The 12,760-nt window shown below is 43.5% G+C and overlaps 1 protein-coding gene across 3 annotated transcripts in view; it reads left to right on the forward strand.

The window, feature by feature from the left end:
• MYO10 (myosin X) overlaps positions 1 to 12,760 on the forward strand; it is a 341,810-nt gene that overhangs the window by 317,412 nt on the left and 11,638 nt on the right. For all 3 annotated transcript variants that reach the window (XM_074987822.1, XM_074987821.1, XM_074987820.1), the window contains 2 exons: positions 6,163 to 6,460; positions 12,007 to 12,214. In XM_074987822.1, the coding sequence (XP_074843923.1) occupies positions 6,163 to 6,460; positions 12,007 to 12,214 (506 nt within the window). The remainder of the gene's footprint in view (positions 1 to 6,162; positions 6,461 to 12,006; positions 12,215 to 12,760) is intronic.

A 12,760-nucleotide genomic window follows, 5' to 3' on the forward strand; every position in this document is an offset into this window, starting at 1 on the left:
CACATTTCAACATATTTAATGAGATGGATGAGCCTGATACCCAGCAGCCAATCATGCTGCACCCCCCACCCCCAAAACTTCATGCCCCTCCACACCCTTGAGGGAACCCCCCACCTTTGTGCACCCTTACTCTAGGGAGAACAGCTTTAATTTCCCAGCAGGGGCTCCATAAAAGCCCTACCTTGTGAAGGCTGCAGCAGGAATTAGTTAAATCATTTAATTCAGGATTTCCCAATCTATGAATTGCAACCCATCGCAATTACATTTGAAAAGGGTCACCGACTGGGTGGCATCACATGTGGCTCTTAAGAAGCCATTCACACTGAAGTGATACTCAACTTCTTAAGTGTCAGAGAGGTAGCGGTGTTAGTCTGTATCTTCTAAAACAACAAGAAGTCCTGTGGCACCTTATAGACTAACAGACATTTTGGAGCATAAGCTTTCATGGGCAAAGACCTGCTTCATCAGATGCATAAGTGAGGTGGGTTTCAGCGGAGGATTTAAAGAGGGGGGGGTCTCAGTAAAAGGGAGGGACATAGATGACAGGGTCTGTTCACTCAGGGTAGAGACGGCCCATTATCAAGAGAAGAGAAAACAGGTCAGATCAGTCAGGGGGGATGTGTCCCATTGTCAGATTCTAATGTGAAGGTATGAACATCTAGAGCAGAGAAACTGCTTTTGTAATGGGCCAACCACTCCCAGTCTCTGTTTAATTCTTGGTTGATGGAGTCAAATTTGCAAATGAATTGCTCCTCAGATATTGCTCTCTCCATTTTAGTTTTGAAAATATTTTGTTGTAGGACTGCTACTTTTAAATCTGTTACAAAATGTCCAGGGAGATTGAAGTGTTCTCCTGCAGGTTTTGGTATGTTACCATTCCTGATGTCTGATTTATGTCCATTTTATTCTTTTTCTTATTACCTTTTTACATTTAATTTGGCAGTTTTTATGTTCCTTTCTATTTTGATCACTAGGATTTGACTTCCACTTTTTAAAAGTGGAAGTCAAATCCTAGTGATCAAAATAGAAAGGAACATAAACACTGCCAAATTAAATGTAAAAAGGTAATAAGAAAAGCCAAAAAAGATTTTGAGGAACAGTTAGCCATAAATTCAAAAAACAATAGTAAAATGTCTTTTCAGTACATTAGAAGCAGGAACCTGCTAAAAAAGCAGTGGGGCCCCTGGACGATAGAGACATAAAAGGAGCATTCAAGGAAGATAATGCCATTGCGGAAAAACTAAATGATTTCTTTGCTTCAGTCTTCACAGCTGAGGATGTTAGAGATATTCCCAAATATGAGCCATCCCTTATGGGTGACAAATCTGAGGAACAGTCCCAGACTGAAGTATCATTAGAGGAGGTTTTGGAACTAACTGATAGGCTAAACAGTCACAAGTCTCCAGGACCAGATGGTATTCACCCAAGGGTTCTGAAAGAACTCAAATGTGAAATTGCGGAACTATTAACGGTGGTTTGTAACCTATCCTTTAAACTAGCTTCGGTACCCAATGATTGGAAGACAGCTAATATAACACCAATATTTAAAAAGGGCTCTAAAGGAGACCCTAGCAATTATAGACCGGTAAGTAACGTCAGTACCGGGCAAATTAGTAGAAACAATAATAAAGAATAAAATTGTCAGACACGTAGAGGAACATGATTTGTTGAGCAAAAGTCAGCATGGTTTCTGTAAAGGGAAGTCGTGTCTTACTAATCTATTAGAATTCTTTGAAGGGGTTAACAAGCATGCGGACAGGGGGGATCCAGTAGACGTAGTATACTTCGATTTCCAGAAAGCCTTTGACACGGTCCCTCACCAAAGGCTCTTATGTAAATTAGGTGGTCATGGGATAGGAGGAAAGATCCTTTCATGGATTGGGAGCTGGTTAAAAGACAGGAAACAAAGGGTAGGAATAAATGGTAAATTTTCACAATGGAAGGGGGTAACTAGTGGCGTTCCACAAGGGTCAGTCCTGGGACCAATCTTGTTCAACTTATTCGTCAATGAGCTAGAGAAAGGGGTAAGCAGTGAGGTGGCAAAGTTTGCAGATGACACCAAACTGTTCAGGATAGTCAAAACCAAAGCAGACTGTGAAGAACTTCAAAAAGATCTTAGCAAAATGAGTGATTGGGCAGCAAAATGGCAAATGAAATTTAATGTGGGTAAGTGTAAGGTAATGCACATTGGAAAAAATAACCCTAATTATACATATAATATGATGGGGGCAAATTTACCTACAACAGATCAGGAAAGGGATCTTGGAATTATAGTGGATAGTTCTCTGAAAACATCCACGCAGTGTGCAGCGGCAGTCAGGAAAGCAAATAGGATGTTAAAAAAGGGATAGAAAATAAGACAAAGAATATCTTACTTCCCCTATATAAAACTATGGTACGCCCACATCTTGAGTACTGCATGCAGATGTGGTCTTCTCACCTCAAAAAAGATATAGTGGCGTTAGAAAAGGTTCAGAAAAGGGCAACTAAAATGATTAAGGGTTTGGAATGGGTCCCATATGAGGAGAGGCTAGAGAGACTGGGACTTTTCAGTCTAGAAAAGAGGAGACTGAGGGGCGATATGATAGAGGTATATAACATCATGAAGGGTGTGGAGAAAGTGAATACAGAACAGTTATTTACCTGTTCCCATAATATAAAAACCAGAGGACACCAAATGAAATTAAAGGATAGCAGGTTCAAAACTAATAAAAGAAAGTTTTTCTTCACACAGCGCACAGTCAACCTGTGGAACTCCTTACCAGAGGACGCTGTGAAGGCCAGGACTCTAACAGAGTTTAAAAAAGAGCTCGATAAATATTTGGAGGTTGGGTTCATAGATGGTTATTAGCAAGGGGTAAGGTATGGTGCCTAGCCTTTTGTTGAAGGCGGGAGATGGATGGCAGGAGACAAATCGCTTGATCGTTGTCTTCGGTTCACCTCCTCTGGGGCACCAGGCATTGGCTACTGTCGGCGGACAGGATACTGGGCTAGATGGACCTTTGGTCTGACCCAGTATGGCCGTTCTTATGTTCTTATGTACGTGGCCAATGTAAATTGCAGTGGGAACTGCAGATTTAATCCCATTAGCCATATGGGCTAGACACGTCTTCCCTGATTTATCACTATGCACTTTACAGGTTGTATTCAAAGCCCCACTCTTCTTGCATATATGAGGGATTGCAGTTGCCTTAAGCCATTGCAACCTCTATTTTAAAACACTTAGTATTTCATTATTTTTTGTTCTAAGACAGAGTAAAGTGGAGGAGACTTGTAGATGACCTATGCTCCATGCAGAGTTCAAGGGTTACGTAGCAGTAGTACAGAAACTGTGGAATCCAATGTACATATATTACTTTAGAGGACATTTAATTTGAAAAGTCTCTATTGATAAGGATAAATATTGCAAACTTTGATTTTAAAAAACAGGTGTAATAATCATTCCAACCAAGTAATGCTGTACCTCCAGGTTAGCATCTCACAGAGTCTGAACACTCGAACAGTCATTGCATGATTGTTACGAATTTGATTTCCTTAAGTTATTTTGAAACTTATTGTCTGTCAAAAGCACATGACAAAACCCCATCCAGATAAGGACTATTCTGTGAAGGACGGGTGGCAATTATTGGGCTAAACCTCAGGGTATCAAAAGCGTTCTTGTCAGATTTCCCTCTTCTCTAAAACCCAAGTTATACCTTCCTGCTCCATAGATTTACTGAGAAGGAGAAGGGGACTAGCAAGTGGTCCCCACTTAGTTTTGGGCAATATCAGGACACAGGAGCTGCAACGCTTTCTCTCTTTTAAGCTGGCTGTGCGTGCAGGAGAGTAAAGTATGCTCATTGAAGGGTGTAGCAGTGGGGCTGTCCAGGAGGACCTCTGCCTCCTGAGATAAGATTCCTGCAAGAATTCTCCCTAAGAAGATGCAGCTTCACATACCACTTCTTCAAGTGATGGTTCAGGTCTTTTCCAATCAGATGTGCATGCATCATGTGTACAAGCATCAGAACTTCTCCCCTTGCGGCTGCTGTTGGGGTTGGCGGTGGAGCCCCCTGGAGTGGCACAAATATAGTAGCCCTTATATACCACTGCCAACCCTGCCTCTCCCTCAGTTCCTTCTAATCATGTGTGGTGGCATTGGAACAACTTCTTACTCTTGCTTTTGCAAGCAGTACCCTAGCTTTTGTGTTGCAGTTGATCTCCCTTATTGTTTCTTAAGTACTTTGAAGACACCAGTTAGGAGCAGCCATGGCACTGGGGCATGGCAGAAGCCCAGGGCTTCAAGTCTTGCTTGCTGTGCCAGAAGTCTGTGCCTGACAGTAATCCCCATGAGGATAAGCTGCAGCTATGGCCACATCCAGTCTTTCTACCCAAAGTTGTACAACAGTTCCACCTGGGGCAAGACAATTTTCTTCCAGTGTTTTTACCCAAAGCCACACACCTCCTCCAGACAACAGACAATTCACACATGAGATGTCTGTAGGGTTATAGCATTCTCTTTACCGTGCATCAGAGCTTTTAGAAAATCAGCACAACAGTTTGTGGCATTGGCAGGTCACATAAAAGGTCTTCCAGTCTCATCCAGCATATTTCCACTTGGATTTCAGACTGGATTAGGGAATGTTATGCTCTGGCCTCACTCCCAATGCTAGCAGTCATGGCTCACTTGACCATAGCACTGGCTTCCTCCACAGTGTTCTTGTCCCGGGTACCCATCCAAGAAATTTGTAGGGCAGCTACCAGGTCTTCAGCGCATAAGTTCGCTGCCCATTATGTCACAGACCAACAAACTAGAGGTGACACAGTGGTGGGCAGGGCAGTCCTCCGGTTCCTAACTCAGGCCTCTCCTCTAGGGTGTAGTGGCTTGGGACTCACCTGATTTGAGTTGATGTGAACAAGCATTCAAGCAATGAAAGACAGTTACCAGTTTTCATAACAGGCATTCTTTGAGATGTCTTGTTCACATCCATTCCAATACCCACCCTCCTTCCCCTCTGTCAAAGTAGCCAGCAAGAAGGAACTGAGAGAGGGGCAGGGTGGGCAGTGGTCTATAAGGACGACCGTATTGGTGCCACTCCAGAGGGGTTCTACAACCAACCCCAGCAGAAGCTGCTAGGGGAAGACTTTCGATGGTGGTGCAGGCAGTGTGCACACACCTGATTGGAGTGGAGGTGAACACCACATCTTGAAGGACACCAGGTAAGAAAAGAGGTAACTGTCTTTTCCTTATGCTGGTCTGCTTTAAGTTTCATTTGTGTCCCCAGTTATTTTCTATAATGACAGCACAGTAAAGAAAAGTCAGTCACTTTCATTCAGAATATAGACAGCTGACTATCTTTCCAGAGGTATAAAGCCTAACTGTGAATCAGACATAACGATCACTCATTAGTGCAGTGTAGTCCTTTCCATTCTTCAGACCCCATTGTATGCAGTGCTTTTAGCTATACAGAACAAGGCACTAGCCAACATTTGGTAATACAAAGAAGCAATTCATTTTCTTGCATTCAAAAGCATGTTTCAGCAATCAAAGCCACACGCGAGTTTGATTGTTAGAGTTTAAACAATATGCTAATGTTGCAGAAGAAACAGTTCCTTGTATACAGAAAATGAGCAGATTGCAAGAATTCATCAACTAACTTGGTCTCCTTTTACTTTGCCTTCTCTTGAAAGAGCAATAGACATTTCAGCAGCACAGATTCTAAGGCTGATCAAAAACTTCCTGGCTGTTTTTATGTTGGAAAAGGTCACATGGATGTTTTTCATTTAAAAATTTTATATTATAAATTGTGAAGTAAAATATTCAAAAGTCAAAATCTAAACAAAATGCTTCAATTTTCATGAAACACTCTTTTCAGAAAACTTCCTTTCATTGGAAATGTTTGGTTTTGTTTTGACTCAGAGTAAAAGCAAGCTTCAATATGGAATTTCCATTTATTGAGAAATTCTGCTAATTTCAAAACTTTTCAAAAATTTCAGTAATTTCAAAAAATTAATTCATAGACTTCATCATAGTGAGAAAGGATTATTGTGGTCATCTGGTCTCACCTCCTGAATAACACAGGCAATTGAATTCCACCCAGTTAATTCCTGCTTCAGGTTCATACTTTCTGGCTGAGCTACATCATCTCTTTTAAAAGACCTTCCTGTGTCTTATTCTTTTTGTAGTGCTGAAAGACAAAGGTTACACAACTCTCCAGGATGAAGCCATCAAGATATTTAATTCTCTGCAGCAGCTAGAGTCTGTGTCTGATCCCATACCTATAATCCAGGGTATCCTTCAGACAGGGCATGATTTACGACCCCTCCGCGATGAGCTCTACTGTCAGCTCATCAAACAGACTAACAAAGTGCCTAACCCAGGGAGCGTGGGGAATCTGTACAGCTGGCAAATTCTCACCTGTATGAGTTGCACATTCCTGCCCAGCCGTGGTATCCTCAAATATCTGAAGTTCCATCTCAAAAGGTAAGAGACAACTAATACTGAAGATACAAAAATATTTTTTTCAGGTCTTTTTTCTTCACTTTGTCTCATCTCCTTATAATTTTTCATAACAGTTTCCCATAAATATGCATCTTGGGGGAAGGGAATCGTAGACCCCTGGGGCTGGAAGGGACCTCAGGCAGTCATCGAGTCCAGCCTCATAGATGAGGGATGGGGAAATCTCTTGAAGAGTACCAAGTATTTCAACCACTGAATCTAAAATTTATGGGGAAAGTAATCAAATTTGTTTAAAATGTACATGGAATAATTTGAAGTACTTTAATGCTATCTTTAAAGAATCGGTTTGGACCTCCCGTTCCTGAAAATACTGATACATAGGCTTAGCTTTATGCACTGTGCATAGTTCTTTTTAAGTGATCAGCACTAGTGTAATGCATATGCACAAGTCTTTGTAGGATCAGGGCCTTCTATTTATATAAATACCCAGATGGTATATAAATATTACTAAGAAACTTCTTACCTAGGAAGTAGTCTTAATAGCGTAGAGCCAGGACTCCTGGGTCCTACTCCTGGCTCTCCAACCATATTGCACAAGTCACTTCATCTGCTTATGACAGAGTTCAGGGAGAGAAAACAAGGAGTGTTATGAGGTTTAAAGAGATATTATGTTAATTTTTTTTTCAAAATATTTAGCCATTTAAAGTGTAACACGTTAACTTTGCCATTTAAAAAGGAAACTGATTTTAAAATGTACTTTTCCATACTATCTTTGTTATCTGCTTTATTCGAACAATAAAATAGTTTCACTCTTAATTATGGTACGATTAGGTTTGCTTTTGGTTTGCCTACAGTAGAAGGTTACATGGTGTCTTGGTCACTATGGCTGTGTCTAGACTAGCCCCCAACTTTGAAGGGGGCATATTAATTAGGATGTTGGGAGATTACTGATGAGCGCTGTGGTGCGTAGGCAGCACTTCATTAGGCTAAATCTCCTCCGTGGCAACTTCCAAGTGCCGGCTTGCGTGTAGCCACATGTCAAAAACAGAAGAGGGGAAAGGTGGGGTATTTTTTACAGGTTATTGTAATAAGTGATCCAGTGTCTTTAATATGTCCATAATTTTTCAACTTTAACAAAGTTATGAATATGACCTCCTTTCCCAGACAAGGAGAAGAGTTCTGGGTAAGCTCAAAAGCTTGTCCTCTTTCACTAACAGAAGTTAGGTCATTACCTCCTTGTTTCTCTAATATCCTGGGACCAGCATAGCTACAACACTGCAAAAAACTGTGGTGAAACTGGCATATATGGATTAAAAATCTAACTCTTTCAAGACTACATGTGTGTTACAAAGAGTGAAGACTTCTTTGAAAATGAAGAACAAATGCTTAAAAGCTGTTTGAGGTAGAACTGAGCAACCACAGGCATGGCTATATTTACACTTTGTGTTATATTGTGGCACATTTAAGGGAAATTAATTACTTCCTGAATCCAAGCTATTTTGTTGTATAAGATAAAGCCTCCAGTTTTTGTAAAACAAGCTGAATGTGTGTCTAATGTAATCAAAGTTCTCTTGTGTAGATCAGTTGTAAAAAAACAGGTGTATAAGCGTAATACAGTACATATTTTAATCCTATAAACAGCATTTCCATAATGCCTGTAGGCATGACCATGCTACAGCTGGAAATGAATCTTTGAGCTCAGGGGCCACGTTTACACTCACCCCTGCTTCTAGAAGGGGCATGGTAATGAGCAGAGTGGAAGATGCAAATGAGGCATGAATTAAAATGCCTGGTGCCTCTTATAGCATATTCCCACGAGATCGCACTTCTGGAAGATCCCATCCTGGAAGCAAAACAGGAAGGAAGGAAGGAAACAGGGGGGTCCTTCCAAAGGAAGTCTCCCTTCCGGAAGACCCTTCTTCTGCAAACTTCTTAGGGTCTTCTGGAAGTGGGGTTTCCTTCAGAAGGGTCCCCGTCTACACGTCAGCTTCTGCTTCCAGAAGGGGATCTTCCGGAAGCGAGATCTCACAGGAATATGCTAATGAGGTGTAAGATGTTTTAATCTGTGTCTCATTAGCATCTTCCACTCTGCTCATTACCATGCCCCTTCCGGAAGCGAGGGCAAGTGTAGAAGCAGTGAGGTAGATTTACACACGTTAGCTTTGATCAAGCAAGTATGCTAAAAAGAGCAGAGTCACAGAGTGCAGCTGTGAATAGGTACGTAGGGTCTCCAGTAGGATTGTTGTACTAGAATAATAGAAGACTGGAACTGGAAGGGATTTCAAAAGGTCATCAGGTCCAGTCCCTGCCCTCACAACAGCACTAAGCACCATCTCTGTCATCCCTATTAGATATTTATCTAACGTGTTCTTAAATATCTCCATTGATGGAGATTCTACAGCCTCCCTAGGCCATTTATTCTAGTACCTAACCATCCTGACAGTTAGGAAGTTTCTCCTAATGTCCAACTGAAACCCCCCTTGTTGCAATTTAAGCCCTTGCTTCTTGTCCTATTCTCAGAGGCTAAGGAGAAAATAAGGTTTCTCCCTCCTCCTTGTAACACCCATTTAGGTATTTGAAAACTGCTATCATCTCAGCCTTCTCTTTTCCAAACTAAACAAATCCATTTCTTCTAATCTTCTCTCACAGGTCATATTTTCTAGACCTTTAATCATTTTAGTTGCTCTTCTCTGGATCCTCTCCAGTTTCTCCACATCTTTCCTAAAATGTGGTGCCCTGACTGGATACAATACTCCAACCAACTGAGACCTAATCAGCACAGATTAAAGCAGAATTATTTCTCACATCTTACTCACAACACTCCCGTTAATGCATCCCAAAATCATGTTTCCTTTTTCTTGCAACAGCATCACAGTGTTGACTCCTTCTCGACTTGGGTCCACTGTGTCCCCTAGATCCCTTTCTGCAGTATTCTATCCAAGACAGCCACTTCCCATTTTGTGTGTGTTAAACTAGCCTCTCACACCCTTACAACCAGTGCTACTCTGCTATTTTCAGCACAGTGGTACATCTGTCCAAGCTGGAACTTGCAGCTACGCTGTAGACGTACCCTCTGAGTATTGTACCTCAGGAGTGCTATGAGGCCCACACGCTGTGAGTGTCAGGGCACAGCCCTCCCCTGCAGTAGGGAGCCCAGGCTGGTGCTCCATCTCTGCAGTCACCCCACAGAGCTGGAGCACTAGAGCTCTCGGTGTCATGGGCCAGAGCCAGGAAGCTGGGGCTGGATCAGGCCTGCAGGCTCTGCCAGGCTGTGAAGGAAGCTCTGCTTTTCTCCCCCAGCTGGGGAGCAGTAGTGCAGGAAATTGCTGTCAGTGGTTTTTCCCCTCGTGGTCCCACTGGCAGTAGAGTGGGAGGGGGAGAGAGTTGCAGAACCATGTGGGGCCCCATGAGGTGCACCAGGTAAAAGCCCCCCCATTGCCCTCACACACCCCAGACTCCCATCCCCACCCCACTCCTGCATCATCTCAGCCAGACCCTCTAGACCCTACTGTGCCTTCCTTCCCCCCAAAACCCCCAATCCCCGCCTGCTCCTGCCCTGACCACCCATCCCCACCCTTGATCCCCAGCCAACTCCTGCACCCTCCCTCCCATGCAGACCGCACGCCTCCCTCCCGTAGGTGTCTCAGTCAGGGTTCATATCAGTGGGGTTTGATTTTTTGGTTAGGTTCTCCCACCCCGGTTGTAGCCCTTTTAACAAATCAGTGAATTATGCCTCACAGGCTACGTCTACACGTGCACCCAACTTCGAAATAGCTTATTTCGATGTTGCGACATCGAAATAGGCTATTTCGATGAATAACGTCTACACGTCCTCCAGGGCTGGCAACGTCGATGTTCAACTTCGACGTTGCTCAGCCCAACATCGAAATAGGCACAGCGAGGGAACGTCTACACGCCAAAGTAGCACACATCGAAATAAGGGAGCCAGGCACAGCTGCAGACAGGGTCACGGGGCGGACTCAACAGCAAGTCGCTCCCTTAAAGGGCCCCTCCCAGACACACTTTCATTAAACAGTGCAAGATACACAGAGCCAACAACTAGTTGCAGACCCTGTATATGCAGCACGGACCCCCAGCTGCAGCAGCAGCAGCCAGAAGCCCTGGGCTAAGGGCTGCTGCCCACGGTGACCACAGAGCCCCGCAAGGGCTGGAGAGAGAGTATCTCTCAACCCCCCAGCTGATGGCCGCCATGGAGGACCCCGCTATTTCGATGTTGCGGGACGCGGATCGTCTACACGTCCCTACTTCGATGTTGAACGTCGAAGTAGGGCGCTATTCCCATCCCCTCATGGGGTTAGCGACTTCGATGTCTCGCCGCCTAACGTCGATTTCAACTTCGAAATAGCGCCCGACGCGTGTAGACGTGACGGGCGCTATTTCGAAGTTAGTGCCGCTACTTCGAAGTAGCGTGCACGTGTAGACGCAGCTACAATGTCCCCACGAAGGTGGTATTAGATGTGTTCTGCATGTGGGCAGAGCATGGAATCTGCAGCAAGCTGTCTAAGGTTACAAAGGGACATATTGTTGAGCACCTACCTAAATTACCACTCACAGGTCCATTGATTTACTTGTGTGAGTAAATACTCACCAACAGGAGTAACTGTTACACAATGGGCTCGTCTACACTAGCTCCTACGTCGAAGGGAGGATGGTAAGTAAGGCATCGGGAGATTATTAATGAAGTGCTGCGCTGCATGTGCAGCACTTCATTAATCTAATGCTCCCCCGCAGCAGAGGAGTAAAGGGACTTGGAAGTTGCCCAGGGACTTCAAAGTACCAACAGGTTACCCGTGGCTACACGTGAGCCGACACTCAGAAGTGTAACACTTTGGAGTTGATGTGGGGGAGAATTAGCTTAATGAAGTGCTGCGTATGCAGTGCAACACTTCATTAATAATCTCCTGATGCCTTACTTACCATGCTCCCTTCGAAGTAGGGAGCTAGTGTAGACAAGCCCAATATAACCCAGCCACAGGTAGAAAAACTCGCTGCTCTAGCTGGAGAACTGGTAAACTACACTCCTTCCCTAGTGCCACTATTGCAGTGTTGAATAGCCAAGGCATATTTTACTAGACTTTTTTCTTGCTTTTGGTTCTTTGGGGTGAAAGAGAACAGAAATAAACATTATGAGCAAAATGGAACATATTAAGACTATCTCCTTACTGCCAGGACAGTTTGGTTTGTACAATGAAATAATTAATGGGATTATCTTGCTGTAAACTCCTAGTGGAAACAAAGCACCTGTTGCTCTTATCATGAGGGAGCTGGAAAAGATCAACATTAATGTCCTCCCTTAGCCCCCAGTCCTACAATGGTTATCTCACTTATCTTCCCTTATGATGTAAACCACAGTGCCTGGTCTCCAGGTTTTTGTAGCAGTGAAAACAAGCTTCTCTGTGTCAGTATGCAACTGTGCTGACTTGTACTAATCACTAGAGTACTTCGTGTGTCACCTCTTTGGTGTCATTTAATCCCAGAGCCCTTGGAGCTCCCCCAGGCTCTTCCGTTTTTATCTGCAACTGATTTAAGTTCCTTGTTTTGTGTCACAGGGTTCGTGACCAGTTTCCAGGAACAGAAATGGAGAAGTATGCCCTCTTCACTTGCGAATCTCTCAAAAAAACCAAATGCAGAGAGTTTGTGCCATCGCGGGAGGAAATAGAAGCCCTGATTAGAAGACAGGAAATGACATCTACTGTTTATTGCCATGGTGGTGGCTCCTGTAAAATCACAGTCAACTCCCATACCACAGCTGGAGAGGTGAGAAGAGGTAGTGACAAAGCAGGATCTCATAGGGATAACTTGTTAAATCTTCTTGGGGACACTACAGTTTTAGCCATTGTCACTGAAACTCCAGAGGTGCTGCAGAGTTTAGACCCAGCTGATAGAGATTGTCAGTATCTCCATTCTGTGGAGGTGAAATTTCAAGGTTTATTCAAGGAGCCAGTGCTTAGGAAACCACTGGAGAGTCTTGCTGTCCATTGCTTTTAACCAAATCTTGTTTGGGGAAAGACACCTAGCAAGATTTGTGCCAAAGTAACTCTGGTACTACCCAGACTTCACAGGAGTTATTCTGTTATTACCATGTGCGAATGAGAGCAAATTTGTCCCCATGCCTGATAACTTCAGCCCAAACTGTGGCACTTCAGACATTTGAGTTTGGGAAATTAAGAAGTTAAACTATTTTGCGTCATTAATTGGTGCATGAACCCACTACCATACAATAATGTCCATTGCAAAAAGAGGGACAATTGAAAATGATCAAGTATTTGGGGAAAACAATTGCTAAATCATTCTAAACAGTAG

Source organism: Carettochelys insculpta, chromosome 2 (genome assembly GCF_033958435.1).
Source record: "Carettochelys insculpta isolate YL-2023 chromosome 2, ASM3395843v1, whole genome shotgun sequence".
Lineage (NCBI taxonomy): Eukaryota > Metazoa > Chordata > Testudines > Carettochelyidae > Carettochelys > Carettochelys insculpta.